General features: G+C 36.8%; 1 protein-coding gene across 7 annotated transcripts; it reads left to right on the plus strand.

Annotated features, from left to right (window-relative positions):
- Positions 1-1,540: 1,540 nt before the first annotated feature.
- Positions 1,541-14,349, plus strand: LOC122074850 (probable inactive histone-lysine N-methyltransferase SUVR2). Of its 7 annotated transcripts, none has more exons than XR_006139073.1 (10): positions 1,541-1,753; positions 1,842-2,013; positions 3,541-3,809; positions 3,892-4,615; positions 6,356-7,611; positions 7,832-8,097; positions 11,067-11,156; positions 11,245-11,295; positions 13,006-13,102; positions 13,855-14,349. XR_006139073.1 is itself a non-coding variant. In XM_042639819.1 (10 exons), the coding sequence occupies exons 3-10, from the start codon at positions 3,627-3,629 to the stop codon at positions 13,878-13,880; spliced, it is 2,670 nt and encodes an 889-aa protein (XP_042495753.1). In that variant the 5' UTR covers positions 1,544-1,753; positions 1,842-2,013; positions 3,541-3,626; the 3' UTR covers positions 13,881-14,349. The 7 variants fall into 7 exon arrangements, 6 of the variants coding, with proteins under 6 accessions (XP_042495753.1, XP_042495754.1, XP_042495755.1 ...); XM_042639819.1 differs by having other exon boundaries at positions 1,544-1,753; positions 11,067-11,133; XM_042639820.1 differs by having other exon boundaries at positions 1,544-1,753; positions 3,574-3,809; positions 11,067-11,133.
- Positions 14,350-17,898: the final 3,549 nt, after the last annotated feature.

A 17,898-nucleotide genomic window follows, 5' to 3' on the forward strand; every position in this document is an offset into this window, starting at 1 on the left:
TCTTTATCATTATCTCGCCAAATAAACATATTAATTAGCCTGAATCATTACATACCAATATCAAGATTTATTGATCTATATTACATGTGTACAAGCTCGTAATGAGGGACGTGATCTTACTCGCGAGGGTAACGAAATTATCCATGAGGCTCGCAAATGTACCCTGAACTAGTTATTGCTTGTGAGCTATGGAAGGAGATCAAATTCAAATGGAATTTTATGAAAAACTTTCAAATTATCCCATCCCTTCACCTACCCTACTTTTTCCCATCAAACAAACAGGGCCTAATAAGATTGCCGAAATCCCACCCCAAATTTTCCATTTTGTTACAGGAAGATGTTGTTACCAGTTGACTACATTGTTCTGGTTATCAGACCAACTTTCTTTCCCTCCCGTGGATTCGAAAAGTTGAAGACAATACAAAGATGAGAATAGGAATTAAATTAGAGCATATGTTTGACGAGGCACATATTAGTAATTTTACCACTCAGAATCTCATATTCTCTTTCCATAGTTTTGCTTAGGTGTCAATCGGTTGGTCTCATTCGGTTTGATCGGGTCCAATCTCAGTCTCAGTAATTTAAGGCCCTACAAAGCTAATCGATCCTCATAGACAAGGTATATGTTTATATTCGGTCGGTAGATTATCGACGCATAATCAGGTCATAGTCAGTCTTTAAACAAGTTAATTGGGCTATAAATGAGTTGCTTTATGGGCACAACAAACATGTTGGTCTGGCATAAGAAATGCCAGATATGCGGTTAGATGTGTACTGCCACCTGTGTGGTAGGGATGGCAGCACACATTTGATGGTCTGGTGCACAACACGTACTCCGAGGTGCTTTAGGTTATCAGATGTGTGCTGACATCCACGCAACATAGTAGAGAAGCATCATCTGTCAATGGGAGGGCTCGCAGAAGCATCATCAGTGCAAAGTGAGGGGGACAACATAGTCTTTTTGCATCCACTAATTAGAGTGTTTTCTATTCTAGAATGGCTGGATTCTTTTGCCATTGTGTTACACAAAAGTCGTTAATAGGACTATAAACATTTGGCCTTGATTAGTTACCAATGTTGTTTGATCTCAAATAATAATTTGAAAAAATTTAGTTACTATTCGGGCTGCAGCCAATTAATTGTTAGTTGTTAAAAAAAAATGAAATAACTTACTTCCCTATAAATTCACAAATACGTGTGAAAATCATTTGTAGCAGTTGCACCAATACATTGAGCTCTCAGCCTCTGGCCTCTACAAATACTCTTTATTTCATTTAAGGGTCGCTGGGCAACAGCTAAATTTCCTTTTTGATAATCGATCTAGGCTCGATATTAGACATTCAGACAGTTTCTTTCTCTAGATCTCTGCCATTGGATGACAGGCAGGACGAGTCTAGAAGTGTAATAAGTCCATCCAACGGTCAGTAAGCAAAGGCCTACATTGTTCTCGAAACTCCGAATCATACATTGTTCATCCCAGCCAGCCAATGACGCAACGTTTACGTTGATTGAAATGGAAGCCAAGCAGGCCGTTTCATTTCACGTCTTTCTTCCCTCTTTCTTTTTATAGTTCCTCTCTCGCTTCAGCTTCCTCTCTCTGTTTAATCACTTTTACTCTGCGGAGTGCGGACAGCTCTAAGATATTGTGTTCTTGCTGGGCGAATCTCTCCAATCGATTGATGTGCCCTAGCATTTAATGTATCTTCACTGGATGTTCTTGATAATGCCAGTTCATTATCGCTTTTGATCGTTGGTAGGGAATGATTTTCATTAAGTTCAGCCTTTCTTGGAGGGTTTCGGACGAACTTTTTTTCTGAAATGGTTTCGTTTATGATTACTAGGTATTTGACTGAATCTGCTTTCGGCTCTGCTTCAGTCTGAACCTGCTTTCTCGCTGGAAGCTGCATGCCATGACGAACCCAGGTATCTCCGATGCAGCTTCAAGGCAGTTTCAGTCTGTTTCGTTGCTGGTGATGATGTTCTAAACACTTTTCATACTCTGCTGTTGTTGAGGTCATACACCTGCCTTCGCTTTTGCACAGCGTTGTTATCATCTGGTTTTCTGTTTCAAGTAGTTTGAATTTTGCTTGCGGCGTAAGTTTTTGTTTTCCCTCATTTTACTTGGATGAGTTTTTCGAAGCTTCTGTGCTTCGAAAGCTTTTTGATGTTGCTTTTGAGCGAGGTTTTTTTTTGGGATGCTTTTTGATGTTGCTTTTGACTGAACCTTCTTGGTTCTGCCGGAGTTGATCTTATAGAAAAGGAAATCTTTTCATGATGCAGAAAACACAAGGGAAAAGAACAATCACACAATCAACGCTAGGATATGAGTGGTTTTTTTTTTGGTAAAGATATGCGTGGTTTGACAGGGTGCTTTAGTCAGCGAAAGATAAGAACAGTTTCACTAGCAATGGAGAAAAAGTTATTCACCCAAAAAAATTCCCATAACCTTAATTATCCCATCCTTAATAATATTTCTCACTCTTTTCTGTGTTTACAAAGAAATCCCCTTAATCCTAATAATCATATTCTTAGTATTTTTCCACACGCTTCTCCGTGCTTACAAAGAATTCCCCTTAATCCTAATAATCCCATCCCTAAACAAATATAAATTCCGAAAATTAGCCCATGTAAGTTGAATCTTGCAATGCTCCTTGCATACAAGACATCTATTCTAAATGTAACTGGCGCGGTTGCTTTTGGATTTTTTCCCGTTTCAGTGGCTTGACTCAACATTAAAGATGAGTTTGGTCTCGTCCGTTATGTGATCTTCAGTTTTCACTTGATCATCATGTGCTTTGTTGCATGCTTATTATCTTTTGAATTTTTGTGCCGTATTTTTGGTGGCAATATCGTTGCAGTTTGCAATTTTTTTGATAGTTTGGCTTCTACAAGGTGTCTTCCGTGCCTTGTATGGACGTATGCCTTGGAGCGTGGAATCTTTCATGCTGACCATGAAGTATTTATTCAGCTTTACCTGATTGGTGATACTTTCAGTGCATCTTGTTTACCTGATTGGTGATACTTTCAGTGAATTTTGCTTGCCTGATTGGTGATGCTTTCAGTCCATCTTGAAGTCAAGGGCACCATTTGCATTTTTCTATCTCTGGTGTTATTATTCTCTTATTGGCAAAAGCATTTTTATTTACTGAAATTCAATTGTTGACTCTTTTTTTTAATTGAATTGGGGTCTGGAATTCCAAATACTGTGTTGGTCCAATTTTATTCTTTAATTTGTGTGTGTGTGTGTTTCTTTTTAAATGTAACTATTGTCTCTCCCCCTCTCCAGATCACCAGTTTAGTGCATTATCATTGTTCTTGTTGTTTCAATTTAGTGCGTTATCATTATTGTTGTTGTGTAGATTGTGTATTGTTTTAGTGTTTCTATTTTCTTTTATCTTTCAATTTTCTAGTGATTTTCCAAATTGAAAAGTTTCTTCTCTGATTTCAATCTGCACACCCTATTGCTTCTGTGCTTGGTTAGTATGTGCAATATCATGCTCATTTAATACTTTCATTCAGATATATCTTACCCTTTTACAGGTTTCCTACTGACTTAACTGTCTCCTACCTCAGTGAAAGAAGAAAGGTGGTGTTACATTGACACTTGTCATAGATTCTAATCAGAAATGACACAAAATCCAAGAGTTGGAAAGGCCTTTGCTGCAATGAAGGCGATTGGCCTTAATGAAGAAATTGTCAAGCCTGTCCTAAAAAATCTCTGGAGATTGTTTGATAAAAACTGGGATCCCATTGAAGAAGACAACTATAGAGCTCTTGCAGATGCTATATTTGAGTACGAGGAATCTAAGGTGCATATTTTCTGTTTCTCTGGGAAGTTTAACTTTGAATCTGCCTTTTTGAATTATGTTTCATTATTTCTTCATCTATCAGGCAGCAGAAGAAAGGGACCGAGGAGAAGCCATTGCGAATGAGTCTGAACCTTCGTTGAAAAGACTGCGTAGGCAACCGGGTGGTCAGTCCTCGACTTCAGGTTGGAACTCCAGCTCCATTTTGGGTGAAGGTTCACTTAAAAGACCAAAACTTGAGGAGTATGGATCTGAAACTTGCTACAGACAGGGAAGAACAGGACCTATGCAGTTTGTAGACCAAAGAGTTGAGCCTGAGCCTGAGCTTGAGGTTGTTTCACCTATGGCACATATGAAAAACAAGGGAAAAGAATCTGCTTCACCCCAAACTTGCCCCGAGCAGGAAGGAGCAGTGCCATTAGAAATATGTAGAAGAGACAGAAGAATTGAATCTGACTCTGCTTCACTTCAGGTATTAGAAAGACACAAAGGGAAGGATTCACCCGAAACTGCCGTTGAGGAGAAAAGATCACCTTCAATTTTTAAGGACAAAGGGAAGGAGCCTGTTTCACCTCAAAATGCTTTTAGGGACAAAATATCTCCTTCAGAGGGAGCAGCATCTCAGGCAGTCTGTCTTAAAGTGCCCAAGATTGAGCCAGGAATTGTTGTTATCCCTAGAGAACAGATTCCTAATCAGAAATATAATGACTTCATAGAGCCCAAAAGCCAGGATTTCACAGATGATCTGCCTCAGTTTGTGGTTCCAATCGCCATGATCCGTCCAATTCCAGTCCCCCAGAGAATTGAAGGTGTTTAACATGTATTCTCTTCTTTATGAACCTTGATTGCCTTTCCATAGTCTTGCTAGCCTACAACTGCTTTATACCGTGCATTAGGTCAAGTTATAAAAATTAGAAATTGGGATTTTTGGCTTCCTGAATTATTCAATTCAGCTGGTTCTGGTTTCTTAAAATTTGGGTCAGTCAAAAATTGAGAAGCGTTTAAAATAGTAATGAGTTATTTAATTATGCTTCCTGGATCAAAGTTGCACCATACCAAGCTATTGCTAATCACTTGTCAGAGCTTTCAAAAGTGACTAATGGTTAAATACTATTGCCATAATACAAAAGGTTAAATAATAACATATGTGTTTGCCTTTGCATTGGATATTATATTAAGAAAAAATATGTGCATACCTATCAAAAATAAATAAATAAATAAATAAAAGATGTTCTGTAACATTATGATTGAAACATTCATCCTACTTTTTAGATTTATAGGATGTGCAGAATCAACATATGAATATAGATTTTTATATTTGGGTTTTAATTACTGAAATAACCAAGAAAAAGTTTCTTTTCTTTAGAAATCTGATGCTACAATAGATCACCTGGTGCAATTTGGAGTGAAGAATGGAGCCTGATTTTGTGCTATATGGGTTGAGCTTGTAATTTTTATGGATTTACTTGTCATGGAACAAAATTTGAAGTTCAAATATTAGGTCATATGGAGGAAGACAAATTTTCTTTTACCTTTAAAGTGAAAAAAAAAATTGGCTAAGTTGTTTAATTTGAAAATTAACTTTAGAATGCTTAGTTTCCAGTCTTTAAATGAGTTGAGTTTGAAACTCTTTAGGAGCTTCTATTTTAGAAGTTTTTTCCCCCTAAAGGCAGGGACTTTTTGGGAAGTTGCTTACCCAAATTGTGTCCCATGAAAAAAGTAGGAAAGATAGTGATGGAAACCCTGTCAGTCAATCCTCTTATATTCCCCTTTCAACCAACGAATATTGCGAGAGAACACTTTCCCTCACTTATATATGAGACAAAGATAACAGTTCTTAAGAGTTTATATAAGGCTGCAACTCGCAAGTAATGTAGAATTATATAATCCTCTTGTGTTTTTTTTCCCTCTATGCTTACCATTTTTGTAGTTGAGAGAAAAAAACACACACAGATGGAAGACTGTTTCCTGTACAATAATAAATAACTGTATGAGACTGGGGACTTTACCATGTGACAATTTATTGAATACGTAATGTCATTCATATGGTGTGATAGAGTTGAAATAGGATTGACTTTTGCAATCCATTCTAATAGCACTTGATGATGTTTTGATTTACTAACTGAAACATGGTAATATATTTCACCTTCTTTTGAATAAGTGACAATTTGCATTTTAGAGGCTTTTATACAAATGTTTCTTTCAATTTCATGAGTTGTCGGACCCCAAAATGCAAGACGCATATATATATATATATATATATATGTCTGAAGAAACCTCTAGAAAATAAAATGATTTCTATTGGGATAAGGCTATGTTGTTGTTGTTGTATATTTAGATCTGTTTCTTAATTAAGATGATTAAGAGGTTATTTTCTCTTGAATAATTAGAGCATACACTTGACACTGAGGCAACGCTATGATTAAATGACTGTTCCAGAAATTTAAATTTTTTTCCTTACACATTTGATTTGCATTTACTTTGGATGGATTCTAGGTAAGGACTGATATTTCTCTAATTGACTGTATTTTCTTATTCAAATCTTTCAGATCCTGTTAGTACAAAGGCTTCTTCAAGCAGAAATTGTTCCGCTGTGGAAGTGGATTGTCAGCCGGCCCAGGCTTCTCAGTCGGAGGATGCAGAAGGTGAAGGTGATTGGGTTTCAGATAAAGCTTGCAAGACTGGGAAGGAGCATGAACATGTAAACATCCCAAAAGAATCTTCTGTTAGTTTTGAGATTGCATCTTCACCACTGGGAGAGGTCAAAATCTTGTTAAGCTGTGATTCTGCACCTGGGCAATCGGGCTTCCATGTCCCAAATCTGGACAAAGTTCTTAAAATGGTGGAGGACAGATGTATAAAATCGTACCGAATTGTTGAGCCCCGTTTCTCTGTGATGAATCTAATGAAAGAATTGTGCCTGTGTTTTCTGGAATTGGGTAGTGGCCCTACAGATAAAAAAGCAGAAAATGGAAGAAACGCAATACCAACTCTTGATACATTGGGAAGCTCTAATGTGGCAAATGCTCTGGGACCCAAGCAGAATCTTCAGAACAACTTTAACGTGTCCCTGGGTTCATCGAGTGGATCAGGTGATTTTAACATTCCTCTGCCACAAATTTCGAGGCATCTAGCCATGGATGGCCTGGATAGACATGATCCCATTACACGACTTAATCACAAAGTTGTTGCGAACTCTAATGCTGAAAGGAAGAAGAAGAAAAAGGAGCCAAAAGATCAAGGTAGAGGAAATTCGAGTAGTTTGCTGGCTGTCCAACAGCACCTGTTTGGTGATGTGAGGCCTCTCCATGATGTCAGTGACATATCTAAAGGGGAAGAAAAGAGAAGAATTTCAGTAGTAAATGAATTTGGTGGAGACGAGTGTCCACCTTTATTTTACTATATTCGACAAAATATTGTCTATCAAAGTGCATATGTAAAATTTTCACTTGCAAGGATTGGAGACGAAGATTGTTGTTCGAGCTGTTTTGGTGATTGTTTATCGTCTTCCATACCTTGTGCTTGTGCACGAGAAAGTGGGGGTGAGTTTGCATACACACAGGAAGGTAGAGTGAAGGAAAGGTTTCTGGATGAATGTATTTCTATGCTTCGTGACCCTGATGGACACCCATCGCGTTTTTATTGCAAAGATTGTCCCCTAGAAAGATCAAAGAATGATGGGTTGGCGGATCCATGCAAGGGCCACTTAGTGAGGAAGTTTATTAAGGAATGCTGGAGTAAATGTGGCTGCAACAAGCGATGTAAAAATCGAGTAGTGCAGCGAGGCATAACATGCAAGTTGCAGGTCAGAAATCATTTCTTTGTTTCCAGTTAGTTGAGATTCATAATTTGTTTGAAGTTTCAAAAATATACTCATATAGATACATATACATGGTTTTTCTTCAAATTACAGACATGCATCATTCTCCAGAGCCTACTTATATGGAACCTATTTTTTCTCTGTAGATTAGCTGAAATCAGCAGAGTCTTCAATTTCCAGTTATTCAATAAATTTTATGTTTCAGGTGTTCATGACACCTGGAAAGAAAGGATGGGGTCTTCAGTCACTTGAGGGTCTTCCTAAAGGTACTTTTATCTGTGAGTATGTGGGTGAAATTGTTACTAACATTGAGCTATATGAGCGCAATATGCGAAGCTCAGGAAAGGAAAAACATACATACCCTGTGCTGCTTGATGCTGATTGGGGCTCTGAAGGAGTATTAAATGATGAAGAATGTCTCTGTTTAGATGCTACATTCTATGGAAATGTTGCCAGATTTATTAATCACAGGTAATGCCTGCTTAGTAGTTTTATGTGTTCATTAAATAAAAAAGTGATGTTTGACTTTTTATTTTTGGTCATTTTAGTGAGTTTTTCTTGAAACATTTTATGCTCTCTGGGCTTCTTGATTTGTTGGTTATGTGGGGTGATTGTTTTCAAGAAAATTAAGTCTACTTTTCTATGATGGAGAAAGAATTTATCTATGGGCCCTTTTCATTACCCTTTATGTGCTAGCTTTTGCCAGCCTTTTTGTTTAACCTTATTCCTTCCCCAGTAAATCTTTCATCTTATCCATCAAAATCAGACAACAATTGCACTTGTTTTTAACATTGCATATGAATTTGATACTTTTATGCCTGTTATTGTAAATATTTTGGAGAGGTTTTGATACAAAAATTCAAACACTTGATGTCTGATACCAGAGTGCAGATTGCTTTTTAGTGCTTTTTAATGGAAAATGTTGGGTCTATCAGCTGGTGAAAAGTCATATTATGACCATTCGATGCATACATCATTTTTCCGTTTTGTTTTTGATAGGAACGTCCTGGTGTTTTTTTGCATGCGCCACATCCTATAAGGTGCACCTTACTTTTGCTACATTAAAGAATGATATGGCAATTGAATGGATAAGCATCATCTGGATTGGCCACATGTCAAAATTTAGGGTCTAATTCAATTGTATTCTCTCCCATCTGTTGTCATGCACCCTTCGGTAATCTATCCACACAATTGATAGTCCTGGATTTTCAAGGTTTTATTTTTCCATTTGGTCAATTCTGATTTGCCTGATGATTGACACATGAGGAGGGTACCTTGGGACAACGTGTCCACAAAATTTGCCCCATCCAACTTGACATGTGGCCAAGATTTTGGTACATGCAGGAAGGTCTTTTGTGGGGACCATGCAGGAAACAGCTGCCCTTAGGGTTAGGGTCCAGTGGAAACGTCTGGGATTTCACGAGTCCCCACATATCTGACATTCAAGGAGTAGGGTTAACCACTAATTGGGACAGGTTAGAGTTTGCCAATGCAAAATTTTGAGATAACCTCATCATCTTTGTTACTGTTTACATTAGGAGTTTTACAAACCAAAGAAGTGCAGTAAATATTCACCACTATGATTTCAGAAATGAATATAGTGGAATCACTATAAATTTTTTGGACGATAAATGAAGAAGCTGCAAAGATTACTGAGTTTTCCCAAATAGATTACTAAATGAATGCCATACAAATTCAAGTATCTCATCAGTTATGGTTGCAACTGTACACAGTTATGATCACATTATTGGACTTCTTATCTATCTACTGAATTATAAGTTGGATCTGTTTTTCTATTGGCTGAAAAATCATCGGTATGTAATAAAGGGAGCTCCTGTAGGCTGTAGCTGCAGAACAATTGTTTTTCTGTTGGAAATTGAAGAGACTGGCTTAAGGAATTGAATACTCAAAACTGTGAAGGGGTTTACAATCACCTGTCATGGGGGCCTGCAAAAGCAAGCTTACAGTATGTCCTAGTGAGGAAAAAGAAAGATGATGGTAAAATCATTCTTCACTTGCATTTCAGCAGGTGGATTATATTCCAAGAAGGCAAGAAGTTAAGAACACAAGTGTTCTGTTTATGGCTTTTACAGTCTTTTGTCAGCATAGACATGTCTTGTACCCCATATATAGCAACAATAAGACTTAATACCAAAGACGTAGATACAACCATAGTTAGTAAAAATGGGAACATAAAAAAAGGGAAACAGATGGTACGGGTTTTAAATGGTGCAAACTCCTAATGGTACTATCGTCGAAAAAAAAAAATGAGAATGGACAGTAAGGTTTTAAACGTGTAGATGAGGCAGTATGTCCATATAATTTGAGGAATTATTAGCTGAATACATGTATCTAATGTTCAAAACAACTAAAATATCCAACTTATATGGACATACTGCCGCCAATATCAAATATGCTAGCGGATAGCACCAATAGGATCACATGATGGAGTATCATTCAGGAAGGATATGAGGGTCATTTCAGAAAAAGAGAAGAGAGAGATAGACACAATGGGTGCTAGCATACTTGATATCGGTGGCATACCCAACCTTTTCCCTATATATATTCCACAACCCATTATAAGTTTTAAGACATGTCATCCAGTATTATCCAATGCCCTAACCAAAAAAAAAAGTGTCCAAAGTCCTGTTAAGCAATAAAATTTGGCTTGGCTATGATGTTGTTCATTGTTGTCCATACAGTCAGCATGCTCCCAGAGTGATGCATGTTCAGTTGGATTTGGGAGTCATTGCTTTAGAAGCACTTTTCATAGATGCATCAGTTTGTATCTTAATTTCGGGGTCCATCCATTGAACTTGAGTTGAAGTTGATATCATAATAAATGTAGTCATTCGAGTCAGTTTCACGTTGGTGAAAGAATCAGGTCAATTAGAGTTCAGCAGAGAGAGATATGGTCAGTTAAGTAGCCATTGTGTTCAACAAGTCTGATGTCTTTAAAAAGCCAAAAAATGGAAATGTGTTTTAAATGCATTTAAAAAGGAAATGCTGACCATTTGCTGTTTTTCCCTGTATTGTTGAGAAACAAATGGAAAAACACGTTCAAAATGGGAATGTCGTTTTTAACGCGTTGTTGCTAACCATGGATATGACAGTAAGCTCTCTACTTATTTGATCTTTTCCAGGTCATTCACTTGTCTTTTTGAAGAGTTTTAAGGCCATTGACATCCTTGGCACCACAAAGTGGTAACAAAATTAACAAAATTGAGTTTTTCTTTTCTTTATAAAGTTAATTATAAATTGAAATGATTCTTCTGGAGCTCTAATCCACAAATTGGTTGGTTCTATTACTTTCCTTTCATTTTAGTAGCAATGTTTCTTCTCTTTTTTTAATGGATGATTGGTAAAGTAATTGCTTTTCTATCTTTTCCCTTATCTCTTGTGGTTCTTAACTCCTGTTATTTTTCTTGTGATTTCTGTAGATGTTTTGATGCCAACATGATTGGGATTCCAGTGGAAGTGGAGACACCTGATCATCACTACTATCATGTATGCTGCCAGAGTATCTTCATGTATAGATTCTTATATGCTTTATGTTCAGTGGTATGGAATTTTCTAAAAGTTGGATATACTGAGAGGTTTGCATGTGGTTTTATGCAGCTTGCTTTCTTCACAACAAGAAACATATTTGCTTTGGAAGAACTTACCTGGGTAAGTGGTCTAAGTTGCCATATCTTCCATCAAGGGCATCTGAAATCACCTTTTGTCCCATAATAATTTTGTATTTGTTGTCTTTTCCTTTTTTTTTTTGGGCTCATATCACTTGTTGGTCATAGTATCTTGGTGTCAAATTTTTTCCCTGTAATGTTGGCTATGATTTGCTCAAGCTTAGGTAGATTGGTTTGTTATTAGTGAAAACTCCAAAAGATCAAATTTAATAAAAATTAAATCAAGTGAGAAATCCCTCCATGTGCTTGTGATACCTAATTCCACACTATAAGCTACTCTAACTATGTTTGGATTTTGCAATTTGGGTACTAAGTACCATCTCATGAGCTTTCTAACCAGAATTAGGGTGGCTGGAGTGTACAAAATAATGAATTGGGACCAAGGTTTCGAACTATTTTGGGAAACAGCGGAATTTCAGTCAAAAACCTGGAAGGTTTCAGTGGATGGTTTTGAAACCTAAATGGCCAAATTAGGTCCGAAAATTTAGAGAAACCTAATTTAGGCCCTCTAAACATAATGGAATCCTTAGATTGCAGAAAAACACAACCAAAATGGTAGCTGGACTTTGGACCCTTGCTTGATGGTATACGCTAGTGTGCTAATTAAACCAATTTGACCTACCGATTGGGACTAAGGTTTAAGGTTTCATTTTTGGTTTTGAGCCTGGTCTCAAACCACGAAATTTAAGTCGAAACCTAGAAGGTTTCAGTGGATGTTTTTGATGGGTGGTTTTCAGGCTCAAATGGCCAAATTAGGTTGGTGCCACATTGTTGTATACCACCAGCTGACATCAGAAGATTATTTCTTCTGCATGATGTTGTATTCTTGTCAAGATTTGATTACTGATATAATGTAGTACTGAATTTGAAAGATAAAAACAGTGCCAGAATATAAGATCTTTTCTCATCGAAAAAGTTAATGGTTGGATTGCTTAATCTCAAAAAAACTTGTACTATATGATCTTTTAGAAGCAAAGATTCTAGTTGCAGGAATTTATTAGCAGCTTCAGAACAAGAACAACAGGAAATAACACCCGGGCACGGCAAGGTGATTCGGTTGGATCAAACACCAATCTTCATGATCAAGCACAAGGGGTTTCTTGATCAAATACAAGAGGTCTTCAAGCATGAAGAAGCAAGCAAAAGCGGAAATTTTCTTTACTAAATTCGTGTACAATGCTAGGCCGTCTTACTTATATAGAAGACTCAAAAATGGGATAAAACATTAAAAAGTTTAAGCCTAACCAATCATTAACTAATAAGGTAACCTAAATTGACTAGGAGACTCTTACCCCCAAAAAAAATGACTAGGAAACTAAAATAATTAAGGAAATAGATCCAAAGCAGGACTAAACTTATAGAATCCTAATCCTTCCTAAAGAACACTTAATAACAATTAAAGTAAAGAAATAAAGATACTTAACTAAGTGATCCCATATACCTAGCTTCTACCTACATTATAGGCTCATTAAAGTGGCTTATTACAATGAAAACCCATTGAACTAAAGGTCCAACACATATATAACACAATCCAAGGCTCATTTCTGAAATAAGTCAATTTAGGTGATTTTTAACTACATTATGTTGCTTCTAATGTAGCCTCGTACAAAAGTTTTCGTGGTATCTGCACTTACTCATTTTTAGTAATTATTTGAGTTCTAATTTTGTCAGTTATGCTTGCTATGAATTGCAGGACTACGGGATTGACTTTGATGACCATAAACACCCTGTGAAGGCCTTTCAGTGTTGCTGTGGAAGCAAGTTCTGTCGAGACAAGAAGTGTTCAAACAGTAAGTATATCCTCTCTGCCATGATGACGTTATCCCAAGAGCATGCTAGATCTTCATATAGACTTGTGATGGAGAAAATGTATGCTAATGCTGGGGTATGGAATGATAAAGTGAGTGCAGTTTTCTTGATAGGGCCATTTCTCTAACTTCTGAAATCGCAGTGAACCAATCTACCGTTTCCAACAGTTCAAGAATGACCACATGCCTGGGAATATGGTTTTGCATTTTGCAGTCTTTCTTATATTTAAATTGAATTTTTATTAGAGTCAATAGTTATATAGAGGTTAAAGAAGTTGCTGAAAAAGTTATTTTCACAAAAAGGACTTGAAATGTAGAGTTTGATTCTGTGATTAAATGTTCATGCCTATGAAAAAAAATTAGAAATGTTTCTGGCTTAACTAAACATCTGGAATCATAATTTCTGTTTATTCCAATCTAAATTAAAATCAGGCTGAGGCCCTGAGGGAATAGTGAGGAGGTTTTGTCCCCAGTCCCGGAGAACTACTGAGTACTGCCTATATCTTGTGTTTTCGCCTGCTTTGCATACTTTAGTTGAAAGGAGAACCTCTTTTTGTATCTCGAACCAGAACATTGTCATTTAACATTGTCATTTGGTTGTTCCAAATTCTAATCCCATTATGCATTTGACCAGCTGACTACCGGTCAGGTTCTGAATCAATGAGCAAATAATGAAATGTGGAAAACCCTCCCTTTGTCCCTTTGACACTCATAGATACTGTTTTGTGGTACAGGAGGCAAGTCACTAGTCTTGGGGTGACCAACATGCGAGTCTTTCTGCTTGAAATTACTGGATCTTGAGTATTCGTGAAGATGTAAGCTGGTTAATGCTACAGTTTCGCAAGTGGGATGCCACCATTGAGAAGAAATCTGCTGAGTGAGGTGTCTGAAGGGTACACCTGATAACTTACCTGTCTGAATATTTCAGTTCTTTGCTAAATCTCCAATGAGATTTTTTGGGGCGAATTGTACAGGTTTTTGTAGGTCAGAGGGGTTGGCTACTTTCAACTGAAGGCTGTAAAATTTGCTGGTTTGCCTGGCTTTGTCTTAGTTTTTTCAAAATGCAGAATTCATGGTTTTGTGAGAACCCAGTTTGCTATGGTTAGCCTTTTGAAACTGGTTCCATTTGTTTACCTTGATGGATTTTAGCTGCAGCACTGTATTTGAAAATGGTAGCAAGTCCACTTTTATTATGATAAAATTTTGAGGCAGATACAGTTTTCTCGGGCCATTCATGATTCTGATTTTTCCAATTCTAAATGTTTACCAGGCATGCACCTTCTTGCACCAAACTATGCCAAGTCCACTAGATGGTTTGGTAGTCCCTTTGCAGTATAATTTTTCCTAGATGGCTGGAACATCTTCATCTTATGCCATGTGGAAAGATGATATGATAATTTTGACTTGGATATCTAGAATATGGTCTACATTGGTCACATTCCTTTTTTTTTAATCCTTTTCAGAAATTTTATATTTCGGCTTTACTTTCAAAACATTTTTTGAGCACTTAACCAAATCCTTTCGAGGTGAAACTTGACATGTGCCATTGGATTTAAAATGTTGAAATAACCATAAAAAAAAACCATAAATCTTAGATATATATATATATATATATAATTAGAACATATGAAATAAAGGAAGCTTCAAGGAAGATGAAAATAGGTAAAGCGGTAGAGATGTGGAAAAGTTTAGGATTTTATGGAATAACTTGGCTAATTAAGTTATTTAATACGATTTTGGGCGCAAGAAAATTGGTAGATGAATGAAAGAGAACCATTGTGTGGTTTCAATTATTAAAAAAAGGGAGGGGGGGGTGAGGGGGGCTATGCTTAAAGTTGTAATAAGGAATAAAATTTATGAGTTATACCATGAAGCTTTGGGAGAGAGTAATTGAAACCTGTCTGCGACAAAAAACTAACATATCAAATAAACAGTTTGATTTTATGCCAGGAAAATTATCTACAAAAACTATTTATTTGCTTAGGAGAGTACAACAACGACAACAAACACAGTCTTATCCCAACTTAATGAGGTTAGCTACATGGATCCAAACAAAACAAAGTAGGTAAGACTGAGGTCTAAGCAGAAAAGGTGGAAGAAGAGATGAGAAATAGAGAAAAGAAATGATATTAGAAATGAAAATGATAAATCCACAAGAGATGAATGCAAGATGAAAGTATGAGGGTATGACCTCAGTAAGAAGGATCACTATATGGTATTTATTGACTTAGAAAAAACATATGACAGAGTCCCTAGAAAGTTAACCTAGCAAATGTTAGATAAGAAAACTGTTTCGAGTAAATATGCAAACATAGTTAATGATATGTATAATGGAGTCATAATTACTATAAGAATAGTAGGGGGAGAAAGAAGATAGTGAATTTCCAATTACAATTTGAATTACATTAATAATTAGCTCCAAATCCGTTTAGTTTGCACTAATCATAGATGAGTTGATTAGACTTTCAAGATAACATCTCGTGTATACTTTTTATTGATGATATATTTCAATTTCTCAATTCTTAATTCACCACTTTGGTGACAATAAGATGTACAGAAAAAGAAGAAAAAAAACACACACACACACACATTTGATTCTCATTTGGCCTCTCTTAACGCATGAAAAGAGAACCAATTCTATTTTTAGCTTTCATTAAGCATTACTTCTTCTTTATTATTATTATTATTATTATTATTATTATTATTATTATTATTATTATTAATGTTTTGTTTTTGCATGAATGTATGTAGTTGACCGACCCCATTTAAATGGATTGAGGCATAATTTGGGTATTGAGATTCCAAACAGTTGTAAACTGAACCATTTTTACATGCTAACAATGGGTAGTCCAATTGGCAAACTAGGATCACTATATTATTCCCATTCAGGCTACAAATACCAGCATTTCAATACAAATCAAATTCCAAGACTTAAAGGTTTCGAACCCTATTGGTTGTAAGAGTCGGATAATGATGATTGATGATGCAATTCTCACAATGCTACCCTAAGGAGGTTGTTCAGTTGGTAAAGTCACACCTCAAAATTAAGAGGTTATGAGTTCAACTCTCTTTAAGAACCAACTATCTCTCATGGGCGATTCCAATTCTGGGGTGATCCCATATTGGTGGATCAATACAGATCAATGGTAAAAAAAAATTATTTTCAAATGAAACAGGGGTAAAAGTGTCCGATCTGACCCAATTCTGCTAATCCGGATCAGTGTCGAATTGGTATCGGCTGAGACCGACTTCAACTTCTAAAACTGTGACCAAAACCAGCTTTAATTGAAGGAGAATTATACTAAATTACTTGGGTAATTACCACTCTAAGCAGTTTTCCACTGCAATGCACTTTCGTCCTGAAAGGATAATTGCGTTGTGATAAGCATTCATCATGTTTCTCTATCTCGTTTCGATCATATTCAACATCTTTGCTTTCCTGTCTTCTAGAACCTTCACCAATGGCCTTGCTGCCCCTCCCCACTATACGCTGAAGATGCTTCTATCACTTCTTCCATTGACCCATGGATCTATTGTTTTCTACATCAGGCCGGCAAGGTTCTTGTGCCTTATCATTAATTACCAAAAAGACATATTAGGGATATTTATTTTTTGGAGAAAAATAGGATTACTTATTACTAAATAAATTACCAACACTAATCAGAACTCAACAAGATCTATATTTTCTGAACGATACTTATTTATATGTTAAAAAAGAAATCAAGTTTTCTTTCAACCACGATCAAGTGGGAATCGATTCACCAAAGCCTTCAATTGGTGTTGAGACTTGAGAGATTATCATGCAAGGAGTGGGAGCCCTTATCAACTTCGTATTAAAGGGGGTTACATATTTAGAGGCATCACAATACTTTCTAAATATGTCAGTGTCACCCTCCACCGCAGTGAAATTGAGACTAGTGGGCATAGTGGCCCAGCGATAGTGAGTGAGACTCGGATGGTATAGCAGCAGTTTAGGCCGAGATAAGACGATCCATGCAGATGGAAAAAATGACCTATGGGTGCAGCCGGTGATCTTTCTCTCAACCCGAGAGAGAGATCCGTACTGTGAATATCCATCAGTAAAGTATTGATACACCTTCGCCAACTCTGCTTATCCCTGTTTTCATCCAAATAAACTTGGTCATATTGAATCATGTTGAGCATCCTTTCTCCAATATTTTAATAGTTGAGGTGAACTTATGCTTGGGCTCGCAGGACTAGTCAGGCCGAAATGCCTGGATTATCATCTCCTTTGACCATCTGGTTCCCCAGGGTAACACAATCTTCAATTCTATAGCTGATCAATTGCCAGATACCTTGGGCAAGTGATTTTTCCCGAGCCTTATCTGACAGTATCCAGTTAATAATACTCGTGATCATTTTCTGGCTTTATTGATTTAGTATCTTTTGGGCTCTGTGGGTCATACACCTTTATTTGCTCCAGTTCATCTGCTGTTTTTCTGCTTTCTAACTAACATTAATTAAGTTTTTTTTTTCTTTTCTAACTACGGGTATTCAGGTTTTCGTCCTAACTAGTCCCACGGGTCCATACTGACCCCACAATCGCATAGATCGAGTCATACTAGGGTTGAATGAGAACCATTCAACTTTCACTGAAAGCAGTGAAGAGAACTAAACACCCCCGTGTGAGTGGCTCAAGGTGTGCCTAATGGGAGTCGAACTTAGAATGTCCGAGTTTATGGCTCGTACCAAGTTCGTTGTTCACCAATTGCGCTACCCCCTTGGGTTAACATACATCAATTAAGAAACAAACCTCT

This window comes from Macadamia integrifolia, chromosome 3 (genome assembly GCF_013358625.1).
Source record: "Macadamia integrifolia cultivar HAES 741 chromosome 3, SCU_Mint_v3, whole genome shotgun sequence".
NCBI lineage: Eukaryota > Viridiplantae > Streptophyta > Magnoliopsida > Proteales > Proteaceae > Macadamia > Macadamia integrifolia.

Excerpts from the sequence above, each read along its gene's own strand:
- LOC122074850 (XM_042639819.1), top strand. The coding sequence starts at position 3,627 with ATGACACAAAATCCAAGAGTTGGAAAGGCCTTTGCTGCAATGAAGGCG. Across the intron at positions 3,810-3,891 it reads TTGAGTACGAGGAATCTAAG|GCAGCAGAAGAAAGGGACCG; the intron begins GTGCATATTTTC and ends TTCATCTATCAG. Across the intron at positions 11,296-13,005 it reads CTTTGGAAGAACTTACCTGG|GACTACGGGATTGACTTTGA; the intron begins GTAAGTGGTCTA and ends TATGAATTGCAG.